Here is a 17,496-nt window from a genome sequence, read left to right as displayed (position 1 = left end):
GGGGGGAGGGTAGGAGCAGGCATCGGTGTGTCGGTGGGTGCACACGTGCAGGTGCCAGGAGAGACCGGCTGCTTCGAGTGCTGAAGCGCCCAATCCTACTCACAGACTTCTGAATTAGTACTTCTTTTAGGGAAAAATATTTTAGTATCATTTTTAAGCTGTGCTAACAGAACAAATTTGATTGCACACAGATAGCTATAAGTATTATCTTTTAAGCTTTTAAAGCACTGTGCATTGGAAGGAATTCATGGATGTGTACAGAAGGGAAAGGGTCATCGTTGCGGCATAATACCAAATCTTGTCTTGGTGTGACAGAGAGAGAAGGCTCAGGGTCACTTGTTCAGGCTCCTCTCTTCCTTCCCTCATGGACCACAATATTGCTTGCTGTTACATCTGAACTGGCAAATTATGGCTTGCACATCACAATTGTTTTCTGGTTTGCACTCCTGTCCAATCATACTGTCCAAAGGAGCAATGGCTCCCACATCGAACCCCAGCACAACCCCAACCTTCCCTGCCCCCAGCTCTTCTTTTGCACCTAACATTGCCATCCAGAAGTCACTTGGCAGGGGCAACCAGGGTGCCTTCCATCTGGCTGCCCCCCCTTCCCCAGGACTAACTGAGATACCTGTGGCACAAGGTGGGGATGCTCCGGACCCAGCCCCATGTAACCAAGGGAAGAGACAAAATCACCTCCTTATATTCTGCTTTTGAAATGTCACATAAAAGGCTTTCGGAAGTTGAAAATAAATTACCCGTATATACTCAAGCATAAGAAGACCCGAATTTTAGCCAAGGCACCTAATTTTACCACAAAAATACAGTATCAACAATAACAGATAAGTGGGGACCCTCACTTGAGTATAAGCCTGGGGGGAGCCTTTTCAGCATTAAAAATGTGCTGGAAAAGTCAGCTTATACTCGAGTATACAGTAAATGTTTTATTTAGCTTGGAGGAGAAAAGATTTGAAGGAATCACGTATAAGATGTTTGAAATGAACAGATGATAAAAACTGAGACAAATCTGTGTTCATAGAAACGCGAAATAATTTTTTTGCTGTGGGTTTTTTTTTATAATAATTTTATTGTTTATTATTATATAAAGCATTTACAGAGAAGTTGTAAAGAAAAAGCGACCAGTTGATATGGTTTGCCATCTCTTTTAACATAGATATTTAGTTCTCATCACATATTATTCCTAGTCTAGAAGTTTTTACCATTTTTCTTAGCCAAGTGATTGTTAATACATATGAGATCTGTTATGGGAATACATTCTGTTATTATCTTAAATGATATTAGGTCAGTCTCCTTCATAAATTGGCCCTGACCCAAGAATTACTACTGTTGTCTTGTTAATGCCTATAAAATATGGTTTGTCATCCTCTTTTGGCATACATATTAACATACATATTCAATTCCCATCGCATATTAATCCTGATCTAGGAGTTATTACCATCTTTCTTAACAAAGTAGTTGTTGATACATAGGAGGGTATAATCTATTATAAGGATATATTCTATTATTGTCTTAAATGATATAAAGTCAGTTCCCTTCATATATTGGACCTGTCCTAAAGGTTGCTACTGCTATTTTTCTCCCAGGAAGCCAGGAGAATACTCCATTGTTCAGCTCATCTTTCAGGTGGTCGCAGAAAATGAAATTGTGTTTTTTTCCATAGTAGAGTGTTTCTGATTGTCCTTCTGTCAGGGCCAGAGAAATCTCTTACTTGATTCTTGCTTGTAATCGCCTTTGAGGGGGCTCTGAATCCTTTGTCAATCTGGATCTCTTCCTCTGGTCGCACAGAAATATCTCCTGATAGCTTCCTAGTTGCTGTCGCTTTTGAATAGACTCTTTTTATTTTGCTGATCCAAGTCATTTCCTGCTCTGAATAGACTTCCAGGTTTTTGGTACTTTCCTTCTGTGAATCTGTTTTCCCAGGTTCTTTAAAGATACTTTGGGTTTTTACATCTCTGGCACTCTCTCCCTCCAGTTGATTAACTTCCAGACATTGAAGTTTCACTTGATTTACTGTTAGCTGAGCTGCGTCATCAGCTGGTCTCTCCGGACCTTGGGCTCCATCCAAAAGCTCCCCCTTAGTCCCACGAATTTCCTTTTCCAGCTTATTGACTGCTTTCAGTATCTCTGAGTTTCCTTTGCATAACAAATGGAAAAGCTGTGCCTTAGTTAATTCTTCCATAGTTCTAGGCAGTCACAAACTATAAACAGAAAGTCTCGTAAGGTCTCGCGGGAGCACAAGCGATCCCAAATTATCAGTTTGTCGATCTCCGTATCAAGTCAAATTCCCCCACTGAACTTTCACCCATAAATCTTCAAAGCACTCTCTTTGTTTGGTTAATGGGTATAATTAGCTGGGATTCTCTCACTCGGGGAAAGAAGGAATTCGCTTGTGAATTGGTTGAGGGGGGGGGGGAGGGAAGAGCTTGTGGGAGAAGAGAGAGAAAAGCCAGAAAGCTTTCAATTCTTACTGTTGTAGGTTCCAGCTTCTGTCAGCTTCTGCTCCTGTCGATCTGGTAAATGATGGTCTGGGAAGAATGTGAGGTCGGCTGGTCGTTTCAAGCTTGTAAAGTTGTTTGCGACAAAGACGCCATCGTGACCTTGAGCACAAGCCGCTATTAATCCAGGGAGGTCTTGCTATCTCCCTACGGATCTGTAGGACCCTCAGGTCACCGTTCCCGGTTCCTGGGGCGACCGGTGAGCAGATTTGCGTATCTGTTCAGGTCAGCCAGGTGCAGAAGCCCCTGACCCTCGGCATGGCTTAAGAGCTGAACAGAAGTCCAGCTTTCTTTATGGCGCCATCTTCAGTTCTCCTTGCTGTGGGTTTTTTCAGCTGCATGGACATGGCGTGGTGGCTATAGTCACTGATGTTTTGCTAGTAACTCTGGCTGGCATCTTCAGATGCAGGACATGGTGAAATGAACCCAAACCAAAAAGAGGTCTGTAGGCAAAATAATTCTTTTAAAGTATTTTTTTCATTTGTTTCTTCTTCGTTATGATTTCACAATTTTAATCAACAAAAGTCTCAAGAGTTCTAGTTTCATATTTTCCATTTCTTAAATATGATCAATAATCAAAATGGTATCCCAGGTATTCCGCCCATTTTCCTGCACCTTTGTCAGTGATTGTTAACCTTAATGCTCAGTTTTATTGGATATTTCATGGGCTTCCGCTCATAGATTCCTGCCTGTAAGCATGGGGGTCGTACCATAAACTGTCCCAACTTTTGTTGATTAAAGTTGTGAAATCATAACAAAGAAGAAACAAATGAATAAATACTATAAATAAATAAATGACAGGGATTAAAATTACTGGACCACGCCACACAGCCTGGAAAACTCACAACAACCAGTTGATTCTGGCCATGGAAGCCTTTGACTGTTCACCAGGAAAGTGTTTCTGCTATTCAACGAGATCTTTAAAACTTTGAGAGAGGATTTCTTTTCCGTTTCTGCTTAAACACTCAAGCATAGGCTTCTGACTTGCAGCCTCCTTCCCAGTTCACAGTCAGTGCTTAACTGTCTTCACAGTTCACAACTGTCATTCCTTAACTGACTCTCACAACAGAATTTTGTTCAAAGGACTCTGTTGGGCATTAACCCTTGACAGGGGTCAATCCTTGACATCTTCTGCCGCAGAATACGGTATAACCATGTAACTGGTTTATCCAAGAACATTAGGGATAAGTACATGGAGAAAAGGATTGAAGTGTGTTCAAGTCTAAAGTGAAACTCAGATTTGTCTTTTTCGTTTGTCTTACACACACCCTCCCTCATTCACCTTTGAGGTTTTATGCAAGATACCGTGTCCTTGGTTAAAGGCTGTTCATGGCAAATAATAAAACAGTCCAGGAAAAAAGTTAGTCATCCTATTCTGCCTTTTCAATTTGGAAACCCTCTAAGATGTCAAGGAAACTCTAGTCTTGATTGTTTAAAGTAGCTTGGTAATTTACTGTTATCTTTGTCTAACAGCAGTCTGCATCTCGACAGTTGTACTCAATTTTGCAGTTTTGACAAAAGGAAAGCTACTTTTCAGAAGTTTAAGAACCGGCATATATTTGCTCTTCTGCCTCCCCACGGTTTCTTCACTTTAACTTCTGTTTCAGCTTCCCTCTATTATTGTTCCTCCTCTCTTCTCACCATCATTTTTCTACTTTCTTCTATCCCTGTTCTGAACTACAGCTGTATTTGGCAGGCACTGCTGATTTTGCTGCAGGGATATGTCAGGGAGGAGGGCAAAATTTTACCTTGTCTTGCTGCAAAATGACAGTTCTGAGTATGATGACAGCTTGACTTGCTAGCCAGCTGGCATCTTCAAATTATGGAAATATCAAGGAAGGTTTGAAGTTATAAAAGAAATAACTCACCATTCTCATTCTTCCTTGTCTTCCTGCTGTGTCATTTTTCTGCTAGTATTTTTGCACTTGCCTTTGTAATGTACAGGGAGTCACTGAAATCAGGCTCAATTCAGAAGTGCAGCCACTACACAGCGACCACATAGATTCTGCTCTGTGTGACAGGCTCTTCAGACGGAGGGTGATTTTGACTGTCCCCGCATCTTTCCCTTTACAAGCAAATGCAATAGAAAAATCAAATTGTGCAGCTCACCTGTCATGACCAGCTGCTGTATTATGGACTTCTGAATTAGTTGGCGTGTTTTAAAATAATCTGGACATAATTAATGGCAGTTAGATGCCAGTGGCATAAATGTATTTCTTAAACAAAAAGATTTTTGCATCAGTGGTAGTACCAGATGGGTAGCGTGGTATTTTAGGCTTAGAGACTGAGATAATTTATTCCAGCGTATGCTTTCTTGAGTCAGACCTCATGTCATCAGACGTATTGTATACTCTCTAATGCATCTGAAGTGAGCCCTGATTCTCAAAAATGCATACTGAAATAAATGTTGTTTAAGGTACCACTGAGTGGAATGATATAGTTTAGCCCAATTTTGTCAGATCTTGGAAGTACTTGGCTGGGAGGTCACCAAGGCAGACTTTGCAGAGGAAGGCAATGGCAAACCACCTCTGTTTCTGTCTTGAGGTGGCAGTGAGCCGGCTGTAACTTGATGGCGCTTTATAAACACACACACACCTACCCAGACAAAGATTCTGGTGGACTCCAATTTCATTTAGCATAGGTGATATATGTAGAGGAGGGAAAGGCAGTGCAATAGTGGTCTCCTAAAGAATTCTTAAGAGCCTCTTGCGGCACAGAGTGGTAAGCAGCAGAAATGCTGTCTGAAGCTGTCTGCCCATGAGGTTGGGAGTTCGATCCCAGCAGCCGGCTCAAGGTCTTCCATCCTTCTGAGGTTGGTAAAATGAGTACCTGGGAGGTACTCATTTTGCTGGGGGGTAAAACGGTAATGACTGGGGAAGACACTGGCAAACCACCCCATATTGAGTCTGCCAAGAAAACGGTGGAGGGCGTCACCGCAAGGGTCAGACATGATTGCACAGGGGATACCTTTACCTTAAAAATTCTTGAATTTTGCTTTTGGGCTGCTGTTTGCCCCTACAAGGCAGTCTCAGGAGGTCTATTGCACATCTGGATTTGTCATGCAGCATGTGCTTTTGAGACTTCTTCATCTTCCAGGTTAGAGTTTGTTTTCTTCTGGCTTGCCACGGGAATTTTATTGCTTTTGCTTATAGCATTTTTTTCTGGGAAATATGAAGTGGTACTCTTTTCAACAAGGAACGTTTATTGTTCAGGGGGATGTTTTAATAAAGTAATACGGACTGTAGTTTATGACTCTTTGTATTGGCATTTCTCTTTTTTTGCTATGTTTTTAATTTCTGTAATTCAGTTTTTGCAAATCTATATAGTTCCTTTGCCATAGCATACATTTTGTAATGTTCTTTGAGTCTTGTTGAGAAAAGCAGACAATAAATTAAATAATTCCATTGGAAATATAGCCAAATCTTATTCTATAGCATAAATCAGGCTTTCTCAACCAGGATTTTTTGAAACCCTAGTGTTTCATGACAGCTCTGGAAGGGTTTCCTGAATGGGTGGGAGCTAAGTAATTTTTAATATATATTTTTAAAAATGTGTCATATGGTCATGTCGACCCCCCCAAATAAAAACACAGCCAGTGATGGGCCTGGAGGAGGTGGGAAGGGGAAGGGTCCCAAGTGGGCATGTACACAGCTATGCTTCCCAGACATATTCTGAACGATTGCACCACTTCTCAAAGCCTGAAGAATGTTTCAGGGGTTTCTCAGTGGTAAAAGAGTTGAGAAAGGCTGGCATAAATTTATGCACATGAGGGACTTGTGACTGAACACTGTGATATCTGAATATTGTAATGAAAGGGGCATCAATTGTTTCTTGAATGAGAACTACTTCTAAAATGAAAACTGTTGCAAATGACCCCCTTCCATATTACCTATTACTGTTCTGTCCTAGAAACAGAACAAGGGGTAGGCAGTCCACTAGAAATTAATTCGTCAGCTAAACCACACCGAGAAAAATCCTGTGAAATGATTTTTTTAAAGCCCAGAGCAGCTCTTCTTGCAAACGTTTCTTGGAACTCTGGGGATGCATGAGTTGTAGCCAAAACAGCAGCAGTAGCTATTGAGCTGTCTGTTGGAGACATCTGCTGTAGCAGCATAATAAAATGCTGAATTCTGTGCTGTTGTGGAAATTAAGCACTCAGCTAAAAATATCTTTCAGTGCTGTCTTGGATAGTCAGGCATAATTAGTTCTTCCTGTGGATGCTATATGTATTTCAAGATCTTACTGTTAGCTTTATGTGTACCTTTAAACTTCTTGAAAAACCCATTCTAATATTTGTTGACTGGCAAAGAAAGAAACAGTTGGAACATGGAACATTTATACTTAAGGTCCCAATTGCAATTGAATGAGGTTAGTGACATACATCCTATCGGTTTTTCAGTGACTAATACTGTATTGAACTCCTTAGACTAGAAATTTGGCTTTCTGGGAAGTTACCATGTATCCTGGAGATATTCCAGGATATTTTTAGGGGGAGTGATGGCTGTAGCCAGCTGCTCACTTTGGGGAATGGCAGTGAAATTGTGACCCAGGACCCTCAACTTTTAGTTGGAGCCAAGTGCTCCCTCTTTTCATGAGTAGAAACACCGTTCAAGGGGGTGGAAGGTCTGTGGTTTCCCACTTCAGCTGCAGTTCCTCCACATTCCATTGAACATCTTTCCCGAGTGTTCCCTGACCTTTAGGACCCTGCTTCAGCAGGAAAGAGGAAATACAAGCCATTCTTAGAACAGAATTATATTCATATTTCTCTGGATCTGGCCTACTGTTCTTGGCTCTCATGTATTGTTATTTTTGTGGGTTAAATAATTGTTCAGCGTTTCATGTTGGATCTGTTTCAGGGCAGTTGCCAGGCTTTTAACTCCCTTGTGAACTTGGGAACTATTACAGCCCCCTGGTTAGAATCTGCTTTGCATGTCAAGTATCCCAACTTGAATCTGAGGTTTCAAGGATCAAATAGCAGATGATGCAAAAGACCTTGAGACAGTGGAGAGCTGCTGTTAATTAGATAATAATTATCTTGATGGACCAATAGAGTGATAATTCATAGAGGGCAGCTTCATGTGTCAAGCAGTAACAGTAAAGAATTCACTGAATTTGTTTTTATTATTTTTCAGGTGACAAACTTGTTTGGTTTCAGAGTCACCTGGACCCCAACAAACTGGAATACACAAAAAATGAAGCATGTGAATTAGTAGAAAAGTAAGTGGCAGATGAAAGACTTAATGTCTTTGAAGGAAGAGGGCTGCGTTGGGTGTGCCCAGTGCCCTTGATACGTTATGCGATATCCTGACCCTACTAACACTCTGGTGTGTGCACAAGGGACACAGGGGGTATAGGTTCCATCCTTTAATGTTGCCAAATTGGATTTAGTAAGTTAGTTATGTGAGTAGAATGTTGGTCTGGGATCTCGGAGACCCAAGTCCAAATCCCCACCATGCTGTGATAACTTGTTGGCTGACTTTAGGCCAGTCGTGCACATCTAGCCTAACCCACCTCACAGGGCTGTGAGGAGAAAATGGAGAAGGGGAGACCGTTGTAAGTCCCTTTCGGTCGTTGTTGGGCAGAAGATATAAATGAGTTGACTCAGTAATATATTTATAATATTAGAAATCATTAAGTTTTCTATAATTCTGACCAGTAATCCCAAACAAAATGTACTGGCGCCTGTTGGATAGCACGTTGTAAGACTTTAGCCTAAATACTTTATTCTCTAATTGGCCCTATTCATTCTTTGCAAATATATGTAAACTTTGTTTGTTCAAGGCATACTTAACACAGCCGAACCATCTAAGGAATTAAATTTTTTTAAGTGCATAAATATTTTAATGAATCTGGCGGCTGAGATGTTCTTGACTTCCTCTTATTTCCTTTGCACCTTTCTCACATGCAGTCAGGAGGAATAGATTTATGAGTTTGTTACCGTACACGGTGTACCAACAGGCAGCTGCCATGCTGCAGCCAACCCAGCTAAAGACATTTTCAACTCTGGAGGAGGCTTGTTTCTTCTAAAGTTGTCACACTGTCATTGACACTCCTCTGAAATTGTGATGGCGTCGTAAAGCAAATGCAAAACAGTAAACCTTGACAAAGGCATTTTGCGGTGTGTTTAGGTATTTGCATCGATTCAGTGATGAGTTGGAGCAGATCGATCTGCATAACAGCATTAAGGGCAGGCAGGCCAGGCAACACAGTCCCCGAGAAACTGTCATCAATCAGACTATGGAACGTGAAAGACAGCTGTTTGAAGGATATGGGCTGGGTAAGTCTGAGCTACCACCTTACCTGCACAGAGTTTCTGATTACAAAAGTGAAGCGCCCACCTTGCCACTCCTCAAAACATTTCAAAAGTAAACAGATCCTTTAACCCCCCAGCATCTTTTTCATCTAATTCACTTTAAAAGCAGTTCTGCTTCACTTGAACATTCTGTTCCCACTTCTTCAATAAAGTAGTTATTTTGGGATCATGCTTATGAGCGGAATAGGTAACTAGGGAAAACTGTGGTGTGTCTGCCCTCTTCAATTACAGCTTGTGTGTTCTTTCCTAAAACATCCAAGCTCAACTTTTCCTGACCTCCAGCCTGCTAATGGCTGCTTTGGCACATTGTTGCTCCCTGTTTAGAAAATGGGCTGTGGGACAGATCATCTGTAAATTATCTTCAGTGTTAAGGAACTGAGGTCAGAGGCAACTTTAAGACCATCAAAAGTTCATTCAAGTTTGTATCTTGAATAAAACTTTGTTTGTCTTAAAGGAGCCACTGGACTCAAACTTTGTTCTGCTGCTTCAGACCAGCACTGCTATCCACCTGTCTTTAACGCTGAAATCCTATATTATGTTTATAGTACAGCCAACTGCTGCTTGCTGCTAATTGCTTTTTAATTCATGAGGGCTTCCTCCCCCCCCCCCAAGTTATTCATTCTGGGTTTGAGGGTTCTCTGTTTTTTTAGTTGGAAAAAAAATCCTATGTAAACATGTCCTTGTTTTACTGGGGAGTCTTCTCCTTCCTGAAACACTGCAACAAAGCAACTTTTGTGTTAAAGCTTTTGTGGCTGCAAGTTGTGCCTAGGATTTCCAAAACTCAAAAATTCAGGCTCCCTGATTCATATTGCTGGCCCTTTCCTTGTTAAACGCAACCTCCAATCATTTGTCTTTGTTCATGCAAACATCCAGTCGCATTATCTCTAAAGTGAGTTTCAAATTAAGGGAAATTGTTGCTTCTGGATGGTATAATTAGAGTTGGCAGTTTAAAACACAGACGTCTGCTCCCTTGTGTCATTACAAGGGTTTAGAATCGTCAGTCACCAGAAGTCTCCCCTACCCACCTCCCTTAACAAAAATGACTGCAGGCATGATTTAATTCTTTTGTTGCTGAAGATAAAGTTTCCCTTTTGTTTTGGAGGGAGGAAAATAGATAACCAGTCTACCTGGAGGGAAAATAGCTACATTCTGAATGCCCTTTTTTAAACTCCAGAGGGCCACCTCACTCTGATTTTATTTTAAGCATGTTTTTAAACATATTTCTGTTGCAAATGGGGTATTCAAATAAAACAGCAACTATTCCCCACAGCAGCTTTAAAGTTAAATCATTCGTGGATGGGAGGTTGTTAGAACAAGAGAGTGCAATATCGTCATCAGTTTTTTAGGCTTTCCTGCCTTTCTATGTCTGTTCATCTGTACAGGTATATATAACCCCCAAGTCCTTTTCGTATATGGCCTCAGCCAAGACTGAAGAATTGCATACTGCTACCTTAAGGCCAAATTAGACATGATACAATCATGAGCCTTTGAGTTTAATTCTGGGTATAGGCTTTCATATGCATGAACACTTGGTTAGCTTTCTTGCCAAGCCTCTGGAGGGCCGGATGATGGGGAAGTGTGGTTAATGCTTTCCATCCACCCCATTGTCTCAGTGAAAAATTTCCTCGTATTAACATCCCAGTATTCAAAGGAACCCTGTGCCCAGAATATGTGGGTAACTGTCTTTTTTCCTCCCTATTGAGATTACAGTGGCTGGGGTGGAGATTTATAGTGGCATCTCGGGCATCTGATCTTTACAGCTACATTATGTGTCTTGATTCCAGTTATGGTTTGTCTACATTATAGTAATTCATAAATTATGAATGTCTAATATCAAATTAAGAGTTTATATCTGGCCACCCTACTTTGATTTCATTGTATTTCCAATAGATATTCCTGACATTGTGAATGGCAAGCATCTTAAAACTTTCAGGTGAGTTACAGTTCATTGCTTTTATATTATATGCCTTCAGTAGGTTATGTGTCACTTATTTAAATAAGGACGTGCCCATTGCATCTGTCTCAAGTAGCTTAATTACCACATTTTGGTATCAAAGACTGATTATGCATGGGGCAGGAAATCCAGAGTGGCGGCAGCAAGGCAGCACCGATTCTGCATGATGCTGCTGCCTTTCCAGCCCTAGCCTGGCACAGTGCCCCAGAAGGCCCGCGTTTCCTGGGATGTCACAGGCGCCAGCAGGTGCTAGGTCGGGCCAGCGCCATACATAATTGGCACCCCCCGTCAGATCCGCAGGGCATCCCTCCAGCTCCACCTTGGTGGGAGAGCAGCATGCCATTCCACACCATTGTGTGGTGGGGGCCCCATGCCCACTGCTCTCCCCCCCACTGCTGCCGCCTCCAGGCAGCATACTGGGCTTTCTAGGCCTGGCGGTTTGTGTGCACGCTCACTACGCTGGGGCAGCCCGCATACCCTGGGGGATTCCCTCCCACATGCACATGCAGGAAGTGCCGGAGAATGCTGCCCTGTCACAATGTCCGCTGTAGTTGCTGCCATGCATGATGGGTCAAATGGAAGATTGAAGAAAACCCTGATGCCTTGTTAATATTGCTTACCATAGCAGGAGTTTGCAGTTTCTAAGGTTTCAAATTGGAATTTTTTTTTTTGCAGTGTATTTTTATACCTTTTAGATGTCTTTGCCAATTAAAGAGACTACTGTATCAGTAGCACATAAATCATTTCTCCTCCTCCTTCCCTGTTCTTTTGTGAATTAATGTTAACAGAAACTGGCAGAGCCTTGAATCTAGGGAGCATTTTAAGGGTATAAACATTTCCTACATTTGTACCTTGCCATAACCTCATTCAGAAGTTGCAAAGGTCAGTGATGGCAGGAAGATGACCATAAATTGGGGCCTTTCTTCTGGCATGTTGTGTGTGCAGAGACTAATAAACAGCCATTTCTTACACAAACCTGGCTTTGGTCACTGGTTTGTATCTTTGCTATGTACTTTTAATTTCTATTGGGATATGACCTCTACAGTTTGCAAAGCCACTTCCAGATGGATGGGTTTTCAAATGCTGATTCCCCCCCCCCTCGATTTTGTATAACCAAGATTGGCTAGATTGTACTACAGATCTTGAGTAGTCACACTCCAAGTCCATGGAGTGGTAATTCTTGAATAAGCTCTCTTTCTCTCTCTCTCTCTCACCACTCCCCTCTGTTAACTCTGGAGTGCTAAATTAGTTCAGGAAGAAGGTGTCCTATCAGTAAACATGTGAGCCCTGAAACAAAACAAGAAAAATGCCAAGCAAACACGTTCCCTCCTCCCACCCCTGAAAAGGACTTCTAAAAAAAATTGCAGCAGAAAAATTGGGAAATTTGAAGAGGATTGTAAAATAAACCCTCTTATGAAATATATTCTCTATTTGTGTAAGGAAAAACTTTCTTACAAACCATTTCACTCATTTCAGATGTACAGCACAAAGAACACTTCCCCAGTGTAAAAATTGGGAATGTTTGCAGAGTAGTGAACCCGCCCCTCATACTGTAGACATATGCAACCCTTACATGATTTAAACAAAATTAAATGTTTTGTCTTGGCAAGAATTAATGTTACAATGTGTGTTGTTATATGTTGAAGTATTTATTAGAGTTTTCTGTGTTTTATGGTTCAGTTTAATATGCTAACTGTTGTGTTTGTATGAATTTCTGTTTAAATGATACACTTCCTTTTCTTTACTCCAGAAATTGTTTTCTGTCTTCAAATTTTATTTTTCCTGCCTCCCAGATGGCAATCATTAAAGATGCATGTGCTGGGGTAGCAAAGGCTGCAAGAGTCTGTAACTGTTTCCTCAACTTCATTCTATTTGCAGTAGCTTTGGTTCTGCACAGGAGGCAAAGATATTTATGCTGTTAAATTCCATAAATATGCCAGACAGTACCATTTACATGTTAACGAAGCTTTATATGATATTTTTTATTTTTATGTTGCTCAAGCAGTAAATGTTTAGGATTGTTAGGAAAATAAGTATAGCATGTATTTCAGTCCCCAACATTTTGGATCCCCCCTCCCCATGGCTTCAAAATTTCCAGAAATGTTATATCTCTGTATGTAAGCCAATCAGCAGTCTTCCTTGGGTTTTCCTGATGTGAATTTTAGACAGCCACACATCAGCTGTGCAAGTTCCCTTCTGTGAACTTTTACCCCCCCCCCCCCCCCAATTGCTTTGGGTTGGAAAAACAAGGTGATGGAGGCAAATGGCCCTTCTTCCTGTATACTGGGTTCCTGATTTAGATAAGACCCCCGGGGTGTTTGGGAACTGAGATGACATGTGCCAGGCTGAAAGTTGGATTGTAGAAAACAGAGCCAACTTTTGGTTAGATGTGACATGTAGTTATAGCGAGAGCAGTAGCTCTAAAACACTCAGGAGCATGTCTTTGTACCGCATATATGTGCACTGCCTTCTTAAATTCTTGACTTCTGGGAAAACTGACCGGAATTAAAATTCTTTGGCAGTTAGGATCTTGCTCCCCCCCCCCTTCATTGGAATCTAATGATTGAAAAGCTAATGATGATGTAATTTGCATATTGTCATATGAGTCTCTGCAGGATTATATTTTAGGAAGCATCTGTTTTCATTAGTAGAAGTTTGAGTAGTCCAGACTTGTTTCAAGGTAAAATTTTGAACCTGGAAGTACTTCCTTATCCAGCCTCAACCTTTAATTAAGAATCTAAGAAACATTTCCAATTTCCATAGTCTAAACTGTTGTTCTCTCTCTCTTGTTTTAAAAACAAAGACATTGGGATGGTGACCTGAAGAAGCTGCCAAATATTAAAATGAGAAAACTATCAAGTAAAGATGCGCTGACTACCAGGACAGAGAAATCATCTGTTGAAGCTGAAAAGGAATTGTGTACAGCAAATGATGTACACTAAGGAACAGCTGCTGACCAGAACATGAAAGCTGAAGCAGATTGCTGAGCTACTGTTTTAATTAACTGCAGGAGCAAGACTAAGCCTTGTTTTCAGTTAAATGCCAAAAGACAGCTCTCCTGCCTATGCATATAGTATTTGGTCTTGACCGTCAGTTATGGCATGAAACACTGGAATTTTATGTCTTTCAGTATTTAATGTAGATTATAAAGGCAATGGAGAGGCCTGTTAAAGGAATGCTAAATGTTATGGTGGCCTAATTTGACTTTGATTTTACCTGATTTATACATGCTTGGTGTAGAGCAGGGGTAGTCAAACTGCGGCCCTCCAGATGTCCATGGACTACAATTCCCAGAAGCTTCTGGGAATTGTAGTCCATGGACATCTGGAGGGCCGCAGTTTGACTACCCCTGGTGTAGAGGAAGAAGGAAGCTCAATTCTTCCTTTGCCTATACTCTCCTCTCTACTTTCTCCCTCCACCCCACAGAGCTCTAATGAGAGTCAGTTGTGGAAAAGCAATTTTAGAGAGTATATATGACTGAATAATAGGTTTGGTCCCTCATTCATGCCCTACCCCTTTTTATTGTAACAGGATAGGTCTACCTTTGTAATGTCCGTTTTGGCAATGATTTTCTCTTTCTCTCTCTCTCACATGCACACACTCAGTCCGTGTTTTTTAAGCTAGCCCTCTTAGCTTACGGAGGTATATCTGCTATTGTTCACCACATAGGAGTTAACTTATAAGTCCTATAAGATTTCTTTTACAAAAAAATCTTTCTTTTTTTGGCCCAGAACATCCTATGTTACATCTGATTAGCCCTCAAATACTCCACAAATGCTAGGCTAGTTGTTACCTCTTCTGTAAGATTCCTGTCAAGTGCACTTTCCTATGTTTCATATACTTGGCTTTTTATCTTCTTGAATGGAGGATGATATAAGAAATTAACCCAGAATAACTGGGTCAAGATTTGGAAACAAATCTGGAAGGAAACTGAAGTAGTTATAACATTTCTCAATTCTTCTACAATACTGAATCTGTCTAGTCCTGCATATATGTTAATTTTCATCATAAATTAATTGTTTTCTGATTTTCAGAATGAATTTCACCAGCAAGGAAAGTTGTTTTTAAATGTCATATCAGCCACAATCTAAATACTGCTACATTCTGAATAATATAGCTAATACTAAATTGATGAAGTCAGCCAAGATACAAAAAAACTGTTCCTTAAAGCAACTCCACTAAAAATTTAAGAAGCCACAAAGATTAGATATTTGTGTGTATACTCCAAATTAAACCTTGAAGGATTTTTGTAGTTATGACTGTCCTTAAAGCAACTGCACTAAGATAAAATATATTTTATATATTTGTATGTGTGTATGCTCCAAATTAAACCTTGACAGATTCCATTGACTTCGAAATGTTCATGTTTCTTTATCATTATTTACCCCCTTTCCTTGGACTGACTTCTTGTTATTTTTATCATAATCATTATTATTTCAATTTATATGCTGCTCCTCTTTCACTCACTGTCTCAAGGCAGTGAACATAGTAATCAAGTTACATTCATAACAGTATAAAATTGATTAATTAGTAATTGGTAATTTCAGCATTAGTGATACACAGTACATCATTGCTATACAAGCAAGTAAGAAGGGTCGAAGGGAGGGGATGGAGGGAAGAAGAGGAAAGTAGGTCTAATGTAGGTCCTACTCAGCCTCAAACGCAGGCCCTGCAGGAGAGCTCCATCCTGCAGGTTCTGTGGAACATGGCCAGTTCCTTTAGGGCCCCGATCTCCCCAGGGAGCTCATCCTACCAGGAGCCAGGGTCTTTTCGGCACTGGCTCTGGTCAAGACAAAACTGACTTCATTGAGGCCAGGGATCCTCAACTTGGTTGGTGTTACAAGGCTGAAATGCTCTCTGGGGAACATATTCAGAATGGTATTCCCTCAGATACACAGAACCCAAACCGCATAAAGCCTTAAAGGTTAAAAACAGAATTGTCAACCATATCCAGAACTTGACAAGGAACCAATGAAGCTGCTACAAGACATATCTTATGTGGGCTCTCCATGGTGTTCATGTGAGAACCCGGGCAGCTGCATTTTAGATCAGCTGTAATTTCTAGAGCAGAGAAAAGGGAATGAGAGTATTTGCCTACTTTCCAAACTTCCTTGCCAACTTTCCCCCAGTTCTCTGTCAGTGTTAAACTGCTCTCAGCTAAGGCTCTAATCAGATTCCTTGGATCAGCTTGTCACTCAAGGCTTTGTGAAAAATTAACCCTTCACAGTCCTTTATCTGTTTACACAGCACTTTAAAGCTTTTAAAGGTGCTGTCAAAGCCTGTTTCAGTGCTGAGATTGTTCTCACGTTAACTTACCTAATAATGAATCTCCTTTACTGTATTCTGCTACAGTACTGCAGATAGGGTATTTAAATCCCATTTTACTTAACTAAGAATTATATAATTAAACTGTGTCCAGAACTACAGGTTTGGTTTTGAATTGATGTCTGTACACCCAAGCATTTTATTTTTTACTGTCATGTCATTTTAGCTTGGATTCTTCTGTGGGTCATTGTGTGGCTAGGAGGTTAAAAATAGAAAAAGTTCTTTTCCTTAATGAGGGGAAAAGTAACTAAACTGGATTTTTAAAAAGAAAAATGACACTATAAGGGACAATTGTCAGTCAGCCATGACTGCCACCTGTTTATTAATTATTTAATTTGTTTCCTGCCCCTCGCAAATTACGTTGACAGGCAAAACTTATGAAACTTTGCTAATGAAAGAAGTAAGGTTTTACCCAGGATTTACCCATTGTTCCTGTACCTGAGCCTCCTGTTGGATAAAGAGGTGGCAGTGGTGGCCAGGGATGCTTCTCACTAGCTTCAGCTAGTAAGCGAGTTGCAGCCTTTCCTGGACAGGAAAGATCTTGCCATTTTGGTACATGCTCTGATAGCATCTAGATGTTGACTAAATTTTTCTATATGAAGCTACCCTTAAAGACTGTCCTGTGGCTACAATTGGTTACAAAATGCTGTTGTCAGAAGGTTCACTAGAGTGGGTCATCGAGACTATATCACTCCATTCTTGTTTAATCTACACTAGTCATGACAAAAAAGGTTTTCTGAATCTACCAGTTTTCTTCCAGGCACAATTCAAGGTGTTGGTATTGACCTATACAGGTTGTGGACAGCATAACTTAAGAACTGCCTTCTCCCATGCAAACATACCCATCCACTCTGGTCATCCCCAAGGTCTTGCTTCAGCTATCTAAGGTTAGACAGGTAGCAACCTTGGTCATGGTGCTGAAACTTTGGAATGCCCACCCTAAAGAGATTAATCTCTCTCCCTCTATCACTGTCTTCTGCCAGTAGATGAAGACTTTTTTGTTTGATATTCTCCCCAGTAAAATTCTTATTGTCCAGCCTCTGTGGTCTGTGATTTGTTTGATTCCATTTTTATTTTATTGTTTATATAATGTGTAAGGTAAAGGTAAAGGTGTCCCCTGTGCAAGCACCGAGTCATGTCTGACCCTTGGGGTGACGCCCTCCAGCGTTTTCAGGGCAGACTCAATACGGGGTGGTTTGCCAGTGCCTTCCCCAGTCATTACCGTTTACCCCCCAGCAAGCTGGGTACTCAGGAAGGATGGAAAGCTGAGTCAACCTTGAGCCGGCTGCTGGGATTGAACTCCCAGCCTCATGGGCAAAGCTTTCAGACGGCTGCCTTACCATTCTGCGCTACAAGAGACTCATATATAATGTGTGTGTGTGTATAAATGT

At 40.9% G+C, this 17,496-nt stretch overlaps 1 protein-coding gene across 1 annotated transcript in view; it reads left to right on the top strand.

Moving 5' to 3' along the window:
• Window positions 1–15,130, top strand: part of TMA16 (translation machinery associated 16 homolog) — a 34,053-nt gene extending 18,923 nt beyond the window's left edge. The window contains exons 4-7 of the mRNA XM_077299974.1: window positions 7,646–7,730; window positions 8,642–8,790; window positions 10,717–10,759; window positions 13,584–15,130. Of these exons, the coding sequence (XP_077156089.1) occupies window positions 7,646–7,730; window positions 8,642–8,790; window positions 10,717–10,759; window positions 13,584–13,722 (416 nt within the window). The 3' untranslated portion in view covers window positions 13,723–15,130. The remainder of the gene's footprint in view (window positions 1–7,645; window positions 7,731–8,641; window positions 8,791–10,716; window positions 10,760–13,583) is intronic.
• The last annotated feature ends 2,366 nt before the right edge of the window (window positions 15,131–17,496 follow it).

The sequence above is a fragment of the Paroedura picta genome, chromosome 10 (assembly GCF_049243985.1).
Source record: "Paroedura picta isolate Pp20150507F chromosome 10, Ppicta_v3.0, whole genome shotgun sequence".
Lineage (NCBI taxonomy): Eukaryota > Metazoa > Chordata > Lepidosauria > Squamata > Gekkonidae > Paroedura > Paroedura picta.
Note: the sequence above shows the minus strand (reverse complement) of the source record. Positions and strands in the feature narration are given on the sequence as shown.